Here is a 13,376-nt window from a genome sequence, read left to right as displayed (position 1 = left end):
ACTTTCCTCTATATATATATATATATATATATATATATATATATATATATATACATACACACACACACACACACTAGTAAAAAAACCCGTGCGATGCACTGGCCGACAAAGAACTGTAAGGACCACATCATAGGTTGATCCAAACCGTCCATGTGATGGAACACAACATAAATATGTTGTGCCCTAAAAATCATTTCCATAGGCTGATCCTAGTCCTCAAATCTATAGAGGTTTCCATAATATGTTGTTCTTCTTAAATCGGATGGTTAAGATCACCCTATAGATTTTTTTTATTAAAAAAGTATAAAGGAGTGGGGCTTTATAGGTTGATCCAAACCGTCCATGTGATGGAACACAACATCAATTGGTTGTGCCCGTAAAATCATTTACATAGGTTGATCCAAGTCCTCCAATTGATATAGGCTGATCCTAGCCCTCCAATCGATAGAGGTTTCCTTAATTGTTGTTCCTCTTCAGGTGCCCGGAATCCGTCAATATTTTGCAAGTGTCCTGCATGAGTAATATAAAGTAGTTCTTTCATCATTGTCATATGTCTTTACCTCTTCTTGGTAGTTTTTTCTGTAATTGTCATAGACAGGCATCCGTGTCGGTACTTTTCGTATGGAGATTACGATTTTACCCTCACATAGATAGTATGTACAGATATGTGGGGAGGGCAAAAAAGGTAAAAATCAGCCACATCGACGTGTTAAATGGACAATAATTCTCCATTTTCTCTTCTGCCACGGGCCGACAAAGAACTGTACGAACCACATCATAGGTTGATCCAAACCGTCCATATGATGGAACACAACATAAATAGGTTGTGCCCCAAAAATCATTTCCATAGGCTAATCCTAGCCCTCCAATCTATAAAGGTTTCCATAATATGTTGTTCCTCTTAAATCGGATGGTTAAGATCACCTTATAGATTTTTTTATTAAAAAAGCATAAAGGAGGGTGGTAAGATTGAAATTATGTGGCTTTATAGGTTGATCCAAACCGTCCATGTGATGGAACATAACATCAATCAGTTGTGCCCGTAAAATCATTTCCATAGGTTGATCCTAGCCCTCCAATCGATAGAGGTTTGTATAATTGTTGTTGCTCTTCAGCTGCCTGAAATCCGTCAATATTTTGCAAGTGTCCTGCATGAGTAATATAAAGTAGTTCTTTCGTCATTGTCATATGTCTTTACCTCTTCTTGATAGTTTTTTTCCGTAATTGTCTTAGACACGTACCCGTGTCGTTACTACGATTTTACCCTCACATAGATAGCATGTACAGATATGTGGGGAGGGGCAAAAACATCAAAATCATCCACATTGACGTGTTAAATGGACAATAATTCTCCCTTTCTCTTCTGCTATATATATATACCCCATCTATGTAAGGGCCTTTCAAATGAATGCTTTGGATCATCCTAACAAAGTGGGCCCACATGAGTTTGGGGCCCTCGACCGCACCTAAGCTTGGTGCGGTCGACCTCACACTCCTTTTCCTCATATATATATATATATATATATATATATATATATATATATATATATATATATATATATATATATATATAGAGAGAGAGAGAGAGAGAGAGAGAGAGAGAGAGAGAGAACTGTTAGTGCTCTTAAGCTCACCATTTTTTTGGTGCGCTTAAGTTGTTATAACGCCTCCCATTCATTTAAATGTTTGGGTCCCGCTTAAGCGCATCAATGGGAGGCGTTATAACACTCAGTTTCTAGAGCCATGGGAACAACCACCACTTTTTCGTATGGGATAAGTGATGTTTTATCCCATATTTAACCCCACTGAAACAGACCTTAAATAAAAATATGAGCATCAATATTGTAAACACCGTGAATTTTAAAGCAAGTAGCAAGCCCTATCACACCCTTAATGGCTTTTATGCCATTATCTCTAAAGCAAGTAGCAAGCCCTATCACACCCTTAATGGCTTTTATGCATGTTGTACAACATAAGTACCACATACGACACTGATGGAGGGTCAAAATCAAAATGAACTGTGACCCGGAGAAGGGTCTTCTGATCCATAAAATTCACACTGTTTACAATATTGATGCTCATATTTTTATTTAAGGTCTGTTCCAGTGGGGTTAAATATGAGATAAAACATCACTTATCCCATACGATAAAGTGGTGGTTGTTCCCATGGCTCTAGATAAGGGTGTCAATTTTGGCTCTCGCTCGAGCTCGGCTCAAATCCTTAACGAGCCGAGCCGAGCCGGCTCGGAGCCTGAGTTAGGCCATGCTCGGCTCGGCTCGGCTCGTTAAGAATTTAATATATTTAAATATATATATTATATATTAATATATACATTAAAAGGGTTGTCCATGGAGTGAAATGGGGGGGCAAAATATGTCACTTCATTTTTGGAACCCCATTTGTTACTAGGACCACCCCCCATAGTGTAAAAAAAGTAGTCAAATTACACTAGTAGGGCTGTCCAGGGAAGATGAGGGGTGTGAACATAATATAACCCGAGCTCGGTAAGGCTCGCGAGCCTGGCCGAGCCTGACCGAGCCGAGCCGAGCTGAGCCGAGCCTGGCCAAGCTCGGCTCGGCTCGTTTACACCCCTAGCTCTAGAAACTGGGTCTCTCTCTCTCTCCGTTCGTTTAGAAATACTATGGCATTTTTTGTTAGGGAAATGTCATCAGCACTACAGTCTTTTGATGTGGGCACTCATCACTTTATTAAAAGTACGGTATGGCCCACACCATAGGATGATCCGAACCGTCCATTAGATGGGCCACAGCTTAAATAGGTTGTGCCCCAAAAATCATTTCCATAGGTTGATCCTAACTAAGGTTAGGATCAACCCTCCAACATTCAGATTGGAGGGTTAGGATCAACCTATGGAAATGATTTTTGGGGCACAACCTATCTAGGCTGGGACCCATCTAACGGACGGTTTGCATCATCCTATGGTGCGGGACATACTGTACTTTTAATAAAGTGAGGAGTGCCCTAATCAAAATACAGTAGTGCTGATAACATTTCCCTTTTGTTATTATACTGACTTTGGTTTAATTGAATTGGTCACCTCTAAAATTTATTTTGAGACAATGGAAAAAAAATGAGGGGATGTAAATATCAGCCTCCTGTCAGTAATTAGGCTATTCCTAAAGTAGGTTTTGGTAATTTTCTTTTGTAGGATAAGTAATGAGGTATTTGGTGTGAAACGGCCTTAACTGAAGTTCACAATGAGTGAATTCTATCAGTTTCAACAACTCACTCAGCAATAAAACCATGATTAGGCCATAACCCAACATTGCAGTGATCCGATGATCTTCGCTCCGATTGATCTTTTGCCAATTGAATGTGAATTGTTGCTTATTTTGTCAATAATTACCCATTAAAGTCACAGTTTTAGCTTGATCAATATCAATCTTTTGATAATTTTCCTGCAGCACAGTAAAGAATGAGATTCAATTTGCAGAAAGAAATTTTTTTTTTTCATTTCATTAATCCATATGCTTTCATAGCATTGTTTTTAATGCCCCATTACATCAGCTTCATCTCTGTGTATTTCAATCAATTAACCCTGTCCAGTATGTATTATCAACCAAAACAGGAACCAACTTGTAGAAGGAGAGGCAAGCGCGCGCATTGAGTAGCAAAATATCCAGCGATCAAGCGACAAGAATGTTGTTCTTGGAAGATTTTCGTACAGAAATGTTCATATATGGTTCGGCGTGTCCCTCAAAGAAGTTGTTTTAGTTGTCATTGAGATCAAGAGGTGGGAACAACAAGCTAGATGATTGGATCCCCTGTTCAAGTTTCATTAGCATCATGTACAATCACTAGAGAAAATTGTCCATAGCAGACTGCCAAACATTTGACAAAATCTACTGGCAATGTAAACAGCTTCAACTAGGGGTGCAACTTGGGTCGGGTCGGGTTGAGCTTTTGCTAAAAATGAATTAGAATCAACCCAAATCCGACCCAATTTTATGGTAAAAGCTCAACCCGAATTCCAAAAAATCGACCCGAGTTGCACCCCTAGCTACAACCACAATAGAAGAATTGTAGTAACAGTCATCTCAGTTGATTTGAGGCAGGAGATATACATAGGAACCTTGTCCCACTCCAAAAGCACATTAGGATAAGAATAAATGCTATGAAGCCTGATTAAAAATTTCTAAAAAGAAAGGCGGGTTCAAGAATATAACAAGTTCACAAAAGTACGAACTTACATGATATAAATGCAACTCAGGCACGATTCTTATTTCTTGCACCAAAACTCAAATTGTTATGATTGGAAAAAATTTAATCAAAGACTGGAAATCATCTAAGAAAAATTAAAACTATGTAATGCTAGAAAAAAAATAATGAATTCCGTTATGTCTGGTTTTCATTCTTATGGCACTATATGATATACACCCTATGATGCTCACTGATGTTACACGGATTCTTCTGAATGTGCAAAGTGCCCGTGTCAGACGTGTCAGATTCCAATACGTCACGATTCTCTATGACACTTCTAGGTCTTTTTATCTGTTTTTTTTTTCTGAATATTACTACCACAGCTTTATAATTACCTCATGTTTTGAGTTATATCCATCCTAATAGTAAGTTTTTATATGGAAAAAATATATTTACTTAAACCTATTTAAAATTTCAATATATTACTTGATATAAAGATCTCATTATTAATAAAATAAAATTTGAGAATCGTTTAAACTATTTTGGCGAATCTGAGCATATCTTTATTTTTGAGATTTGCCAAATCCAACACGATATCCGTGTCGAATTCCGACACTCGTACCCGTACTGATGAAACATAGATGCTCACAGTTATAGATTTTGTTGTTTACTTAATGGCATTTTATGAGCATATGACAGTGCTTAACCATGTTTTCATTGGTAAGACGGTAGAAACTCCTTATAGAAAGAATTCTAGCTTGCAGAGAGTTGATGGCGAAGCAAGCCAATCAGTGAATTCCCTATGTACTTTACTCTTTAATTGCGAACAATGGGTTGGATAATCAAAAGAGCACTGTTATCAACTCTTGCTACTCTCTCTCATAGTTTAGTAGATTTATCCACCCACGAACATTTCAGGCACGGCTAAAATAATATTTACCGAGTTTTAAAAAAGCTTCCCCTTGTAAGAAAGTGAACCGAAAAATTAGTATTACTGCATAAAGTCATTTACCACTACATCATGCTAATAGAGAGGCACTCACCATTACTAATAGGGTAATTAGGCTAACTTGAACCATCTTCACCCTCAGGTTGCTTTCTGAATATCCTGAGTGCAAGTGCATATAATGCTTTCTTTTTCACTGACGTTCCTTCAGATACTAACTTCACTGCCTAAATGCACATCCAGTTGTGAGAGAACAATGAGTAACACATAAACAATGCCTGCTTAAAATATAGCAGGAAAAAGGTACCAAAAAGTGTACCATGAACAAATTAACAGTTGAAGCAAGCTATTCAAAAAATATATGTATATTAACAGTGGAAGCTAACCCTAAGAGAGACACCGGAGGTACTCTGTACTTTCGGTGGTTGTTCATAAACAGGAAGGGAAATAAGAGACACCGAAGCAGTAGACATCGGCCTTCTGAGAAAGCAATAAATTAATTAATAGTTGTTTTTTGCATTTTTTTTACATATTTAGATTGTTTAGCTAATTATTTCTTCAATTAAAATAAATATTTGTGCACTTATGCTCGAAATAGTAACTAAAAAACTTGACTGACAAGCAAAACGGTAGGTGACCGATATTACTCACCAATGCAGTTATACAGATATTACTCACCAATGCAGTCCAAATCTAATAAATCAAGTTGAAAATATCAAATCATGGTTTTTAGTTGAAGTAAATACTCAACTCAACTCAACAAAGCCTTTGTCCCAAACTAGTTGAGGTTGGCTAAATGAATCCTTTAGAAAAATTTCATGAAGAAGGAATCTACCCGGCTCTAATCCTGGCTCTAGTTGGGTTCTTCTACGTGGATCATTTTCTTCCATTCTATCCTATCCAAGGTCATGTTCTTCGTTATGTTCCTAGCTATCATGTCTTTCCTCACTGTTTCTACCCAAGTTGTTTTCGGTCTGCGCTCTCCATCAATTTGGCACGAGTCGCCTCTTCTCACTAGAGCATCCAAAGGCCTACGTTGTATATGTCCAAACCATCTTAAGCGGTGCTCTCTCATCTTCTCCTCAATTCGTGCCACCCCCACCTTTTTACATGTCTTCATTTTTAATTCTATCAAACCTTGTGTAGTACATCGATCTAAGCATTCGAATCTCCGCTACACTCATCTTATGCACATGCTGCTTCTTGGTGGCCCAACATTCTGAGCCGTATGGTACAGCATGGCTGGCCTCACAGCTGTCTTATAAAACTTCCCTTCAGCTTGGTAGGGATTTTACGGTCACACAGAACTCCTGAGGCAAGCTTCCACTTCAACCTACCTGCTCTTATTCTATGGTTAACATCGTCTTCAATCTCTCCTTCCTTATGTAGAATTGAACCAAGCTAGCAAAAGATATCCCTCTTAGGTACCTCCTGTTCAGTCATATTTACTACATCCTCATCCCGCCTCCTTACATTACTAAAGCTGCATTCCATATATTTTGTCTTAGTCCTACTCAGTCTAAAACCTTTGGATTCCAAAGTAGTTCTCCATAACTCTAATTTAGCATTTACTCCTGCTTTGGTTTTGTCGATTAATACTATGTCGTCTGCAAATAACATACACCACGGCACCTCATCTTGGATACCCCCCGTAAGCTATCCATAACTAGTGTAAAAAGATAAGGGCTTACGGCTGATCCTTGGTGCAGTCTTACTGTAATTGGAAACTCACTAGACGTGCCATCCGTGGTTCTGACACTAGTTACTGCTCCATCGTACATATCCTTAATCACATCAACATATTTAGTAGGCACTTTTTTCCTTTCAAGTACCCACCACATAACACTCTTGGGAACCCAATCATACGCTTTCTCCAAATCAATGAAAACCATATGAAGGTCTTTTTTATTTTCTCTAAATATCTCCATTAACCGCCTAATCAAGAAGATAGCTTCCATAGTCGATCATCCGGGCATGAAGCCAAACTGATTCTCTAACACCTTAGTCTCTTTTCTTAGTCTATGCTCAATTACCCTCTCCCAAAGCTTCATGGTGTGACTCATTAGCTTAATTCCCCGGTAATTGGTGCAACTCTGAATACTCCATTTATTCTTATAAATAGGTACTAATGTACTCTTCCTCCACTCATCAAGCATCTTCTTTGTCTTCAAAATATTGTTAAATAATCTAGTTAACCAAACCAAACCCACATCACCCAAGCATCTCCAAGTCTCAATAGGAATATTGTCAGGCCCCCTAGCCTTACCTAATTTCATATTTTTCATAGCTACTCTTACCTCTGATCTTTGGATTCTACGAATAAACCTCCGCTTTGTATCATCAAAAGCGTTGTCAAGTTCTCCCAAATTCGCAGGTTCTCCATTAAACAACTTATCAAAGTAAATAAATAAAAAAAATCATTTAGGGGGCATTTGGATACGCGGATTTTAGAATCTTTGATTTCCTCAAAATTGTAGACGGAGATGAGAGAAGAAAGAGACCAGGAGTCGTTTTCTAGGTTTTAGAAATCTCAAGATGGGGGAGAGAATTCTAAAACCTGGATTTCTTATTTAAAATCCAAGAAACGCTGTCAGGACAGCATACAACAGCTTGATCATGAACCCTCTTTTACACTATTTTCAAACTAAAACCTGGATTCTAAAATCCGCGTATCTAGACGGCCCCTTAAAATATAAGTAAACACAAATATGCGACCGAAACATTGTGTATCGCTCTATTTCCAGGAGCATGAGACTATGGCCTGATACATTAGCCCATCGCCAATACGACTGATAAGTATTGTGATACATATCATTTTCAACTTCAGTTGATATGCAGTTGATATGCAGACTGATACCGCTATTTTGAACATTGAAGAAGATATAGGATGGAGAAGTTAAATATAAGCAAGGGCTTAGGTTAGATACTTCCAAAAGTATTGGGAGAAAGGTGTTTTGAAGGGTAAGCTTCTTTTTTCTTTTTCCTCATTTTTTGGAACAAGTTTAGGGATATGCATTGGAGGGAACACCTATCCTTTATACCAGTGTTTCAAAATGCGGGTGCGGTGCAGTGCGGACCGTGGCTGAAGAAAATCCAAGTCGACTCGGCACGACGTGGTCAAGTACTCGGTTGACTCGGTTGACACGGTTGACACAGTCATAATTTGGGAGAGTTACGGGAGTTTTTATTGACTCTGTAGGTCAAAACACGGAACACGGCAACAAAGTGAGGAATGTGGCCAAGGTAAAAGGGACTCAACTCGGGGGAGTTCGCGATGACGCAGGGGGAGTTTTAAAACTATGCTTTAAACTTATCAGGGCAACCTGCCAATGGTTAAAAGATCAAATACACTAGCATACATGAAAATGTGTGCCCTTGTTGCATATGTTCATGTATGTATGAACTAAAGTATATGTTAGGGGTACTGTGCATCTTATGTAAACAAGCACTAGCTAGGTTTTACCAGTAATTTATTTCTTTCAAGTTCAACCTCTTTTTGCAGGCTAGTTTAGGTAATAATGATATTACGAGTCCTCTAAACGTTCTCTTTATAGATCAAATTATCAATACCCCTCTGCATATCAAAATTCAAAAATAGTTATCATCAACGAGAGCCTAAGAGGTAAAATATTGACCTCTTACAATGAGTGCACTGAACGATAAGAAATTCACATGATCAAGTTTTTGAAGATCAGTAAATATCCAGTGGTCATAAAAAAAAACACCAGAATAAAATCTACTATTCAAATTCTCAAAAATTTTATGAATGAATATTTAGAACTGCAAAGGTTCATATTTGGTGAAAAGATACTTCATGAGCTCGATGACTTACCATTGAAAGACTATGACCGCTGGATATCGTATCTCTCAATTCATGCTCGAGTTGAGCTTCTGAAGGAATGTCAGCAGTATTATTTGTGTTTCCTTCTATTAAGAGAGTAATCTCTCCTTTCGGATGGCGAATCGAAAATTCTTCTATAGCTTCCCCCAAAGTACCCCGCCAAAACTAACAAGGCATCAATATTAGTAAAACAAGGGTCACAAAAGAGCACACACCAAGATGCAGATGATGTATGAGCAATATCAAGAAATAAGGGAAAACAAAACAAATTCATTATGTATATGTGTGTGCATGACTGTGTGTGTGTGTGTTCTGGAAGGTCTAAGAAATTAAAGCTTCAACAAAAATAGCACTATGGAATTTGTATTAATTGCACCTAAATTAATTTTTCCAATAGAAAATTTCATAACAGTTAATTTGGGTTGGGAAGAAAAGAAATGTAACCATGATCACCCAAGCACTGAAACCTACGCATCATTATAAGGTATTTTTAACTGCGTATAGTACCAAAAATAATGCATTGGATATGCTATGACTCCCAATTCAAAGTATAATTGTTGGAAGTAGTGGTGTAACTACATGCCTGCATAGGGTTATTTTTGTCATTGCCTTTATAACCCTAGTCATATATATATATATATATATATATATATATATATATATATATATATATATATATATATATATAAGTAAAGGGTTTTTGCACTCGAGTGAAAAACAGGGGTGGGCCCACAATTTTGGGGGGATCCAAAGCATTCATTTGGAAGGCCCTTTCATGGATAGGGTCCATAAAAAATCAGCTCCATTGGATCACCTTAGGGTGTCCATTTGTGGGGTGAAAAAATAGGCAGATTAGAGGACAAACAGTATCTGTCCATTTTCACCCCCACAAATGGACACCCTATGATGATCCAAAGAAGCTGATTTTTGGTACACACCCATCCATGATGGGGCCTTTCAAATGAATGCTTAGGATCACCCCAACAATGTGGCCCCACTCTTGTTTCCTGCACTCAAGCGCAGATAAGCTATCTGCGCTCGAGCGGAGGAACCCTTTCCTCTCTCTCTCTCTCTCTCTCTCTATATATATATATATATATATATATATATATATGAGAAAAGGGTTGCTGCTAACGTCGCCTTATATTGCTTCGGGCCCACATGTTCTGGGTGATCCTAAGCATTCATCTAAAAGGCCCCATCATGGATGGGGTGTGTACCAAAAATCAGCTTCATTGGATCATCTTAGGATGTCCATTTGGGAGTGGGAAAATGGACAGATACTGTGTGTCCACAAATCTGATCATTTTTCCTCACCAAAAATGGAAGGGTTAGGATGATCCAATGGTCGAGCGTACTTGGTCGAGTAGATAAGCTTATCTACTCGGTCGAGCTACAAACAGTGCGGGCCCACATGTTTGGGTGATCCAAACCATTCATTTGAAAGGCCCTTACGTACATAGGGTGTCCACAAAAAATCAGATACACACCCATCCAGATGTGGAGGGAAAAATGGACAGACACAGTTTGTCCACAAATCTGCCCATTATATATATATATATATATATATATATATATATATATATATATATATATACATATGAGGAAAGTTTTTCCAGTCGGCCGACTAGAGAAGCTTCTCTAGTCCGCCGACCAAAAAACACAGTGTGCCCAAAAAATCAGCTACATAGGATCATCCTAAACATTTGATTTGTGGAGGTTAAAAATGGACAGATTTGTGGAGTTTATACGCGTCAATTTTAACCTCCATAAATCGAAGGCTTATGATGATCCTATGGAGATGATTTTTTAGGCACATCCTATCTATGTCAGAGCCCATCAAATGTATGCTTTGGATCATCAAAACAACGTGGGGTCACTGTGTTTTTAACCTCCACTGTCCATTTTTAACCTCCACAAATCGAAGGGCTAGGATGATCCTATGGAGCTGATTTTTTGGGCACACCCTATCTATGATAGGACCCATCAAATGAATGCTTTGGATCATCCAAACAACATGGGCCCACTGTGTTTTTGGTCGGCGGACTAGAGAAGCTTCTCTAGTTGGCCGACTAGAAAAACTTTCCTCTATATATATATATATATATATATATATATATATATATATATATATATATATATATAGATATGAGAAAAGGGTTGCTGCTAACGTCGCCTTATATTGCTTCGGGCCCACATGTTTTGGGTGATCCTAAGCATTCATCTGAAAGGCCCCATCATGGATGGGGTGTGTACCAAAAATCAGCTCCATTGGATCATCCTAGGGTGTCCATTTGGGAGAGGGAAAATGGACAGATACTGTGTGTCCACAAATCTGATCATTTTTCCCCACCAAAAATGGAAGGGTTAGGATGATCCAATGGTCGAGCTACAAACAATGCGGGCCCACATGTTTGGGTGATCCAAACCATTCATTTGAAAGGCCCTTACCTACATAGGGTGTCCACATAAAATCAGATACATTGGATCATCCCAACCTATCCAAATGTGGAGGGAAAAATGGGGAAAATGGACAGACACAGTTTGTCCACAAATCTGCCCATTATATATATATATATATATATATATATATATATATATATATATATATATATATATATATATATATATATATATATATATATCCCGGAAGTGAAAAAGACCGTAGAATATAAGTTCTATGAAACAATTGCCTTTGAGATTCAAAGATCTCCAACAAAAGGTGAAATAATATAATTGTATGAAACAATTATCTTTGAGATTCAAAGATCTCCAACATACGGTGAAATAATATAATTTTAAAAAGATACCAGTTCGGTAATAAGTACCTCTTCATGAAGTTTTGTCATCTCCCGAGCTATGACACATTGCCTGAAAGTGTCAATATTACACTAATTATTAACAGCCTATTTCATTACTTAGCGATATAAAAAATATACATCATGATGAGATAGAGTGTGAAAGGAATTTGAAAGACCAGCACCAAATTTTGCACCAATTTTGTTCTTTTATGTCTTTCAGAATACTCTATGAATGTCAGAACCTTTAAACAATAGAAGAAAGAACACAAACTCATCACCTTCAAATTTTATTAGTCCAACTGGAATGCAGAAGGGGCCGCATTTGGGTAGCCTCGAAATAGATACGTAACAAAGTGATGCACACATTCCAGCACGAGAACACCTAGTATTTTCATACATATATGCGAGGGAGAGGGGAGATGAAAAAGTGCGCCAAAAGAGGGGTACATTATGTACTAGTGACATCATCATGATGGGCTTGCTTATGTCATTCATGGGTCTCACCCACTTCAAAAATTATTGAAATGCCTCCAACACTAGTCATTTTGATTTTAGAAGAATATTGGTGAATATTATAAAAATTTTAAACACTATCCCAGTGACTTTTAGAAAATTTTAAATTAGAGAAATTTATGAGTAGGATTTTGATCAATTCTTGAAATTCTTATAAAAAACGCATGAAAAGGGCCACTTTCACGATCATAATAGCTTCAAAAAATCAGTTACAAAACTTATAATGGAGAGATACAGTGCATGAAAAGGTTCACACACACATATATTTGAATGGTCGAAGCTTCATTAAAAGAAAGGGACAATCTGTCCACATATTTTAAAATTAAATCGTTAAAAATGCCTTGAGATTTTAAATCATGACATAGCACATGTCTCAGATTTGGTATGTGATGTATCATACAACTGATGGGGCTAACCATATGGCCTAGAGTGAAGGTGGTTTTTCTCGTGTTCATCATTCAGTGGCTTCTTTGATATCCTTGATATAGATTGACGGAGAGAAGGGGATTGGATCTATGGCAAGGAGGATCTAATCCTGCTCTGATACCATGTAGTTTACTATATTGAAGAAGAAGATGATGAAAATGAAGATATTGTGGAGAGAAAATTGTTCATTGGAGTAAGAGAGTATGTCACCATCGTGGGGCATGCTGTATTTTATAAAAAAAATACTCTTAATGAGGAGAAGAGACAAAATAATATGAAGATACACCACATGACTACAACTTAGATTAAATTAGACATAACTTCCAACAATCTCCAAGCCCAACAACAGAGAACTAGTCAATTATAGACTATTTTGAAAGTTTCGGTAAAAGTAACCCAGGGAATCAACATCAAAGATAATGGAATTCCCAATATATGTCTATGATATAAGCAATATCTTGATGAGCAAAGGGAGAACACGTTGGACAAGATGATACAATGTCAACAATAATTTGCAAAATCCTGATGAATTGTATTCAGTTCCATTGTTGCTTTCAAATTGTTTAGTTATTTTCTGAAAACAAGTTTTAGAAATATATTGAACTTTGAAACCATTTCTCAGAACTTCGTATTTATGTTTCAAGCTATACACCTGGCAGAATCTAATGAAACCATCCTGAACAGAAC

The 13,376-nt window shown here is 37.5% G+C and overlaps 1 protein-coding gene across 4 annotated transcripts in view; it reads right to left on the bottom strand.

Annotated features, from left to right (window-relative positions):
• Positions 1–3,448: 3,448 nt before the first annotated feature.
• The window catches only part of LOC143883568 (Tetrapyrrole (Corrin/Porphyrin) Methylase), a 28,515-nt gene continuing 18,587 nt past the window's right edge, over positions 3,449–13,376 (bottom strand). For 2 of the 4 annotated variants that reach the window (XM_077386904.1, XM_077386909.1), the window contains 4 exons: positions 11,778–11,820; positions 8,941–9,114; positions 5,206–5,335; positions 3,449–3,786 (listed from right to left, as the gene is read on the bottom strand). In XM_077386904.1, coding sequence (XP_077243019.1) covers positions 5,228–5,335; positions 8,941–9,114; positions 11,778–11,820 — 325 coding nt within the window. In that variant the 3' untranslated portion in view covers positions 3,449–3,786; positions 5,206–5,227. Of the gene's footprint in view, positions 3,787–5,204; positions 5,336–5,494; positions 5,589–8,940; positions 9,115–11,777; positions 11,821–13,376 lie in introns of those variants that run through there. The other 2 variants (XM_077386905.1, XM_077386906.1) reach the window with 2 other exon arrangements.

This window comes from Tasmannia lanceolata, unplaced genomic scaffold (genome assembly GCF_043159265.1).
Source record: "Tasmannia lanceolata isolate RefF3 unplaced genomic scaffold, GAP_Taslan_0.1 ptg000008l, whole genome shotgun sequence".
NCBI classification, from domain to species: domain Eukaryota; kingdom Viridiplantae; phylum Streptophyta; class Magnoliopsida; order Canellales; family Winteraceae; genus Tasmannia; species Tasmannia lanceolata.
Note: the sequence above shows the minus strand (reverse complement) of the source record. Positions and strands in the feature narration are given on the sequence as shown.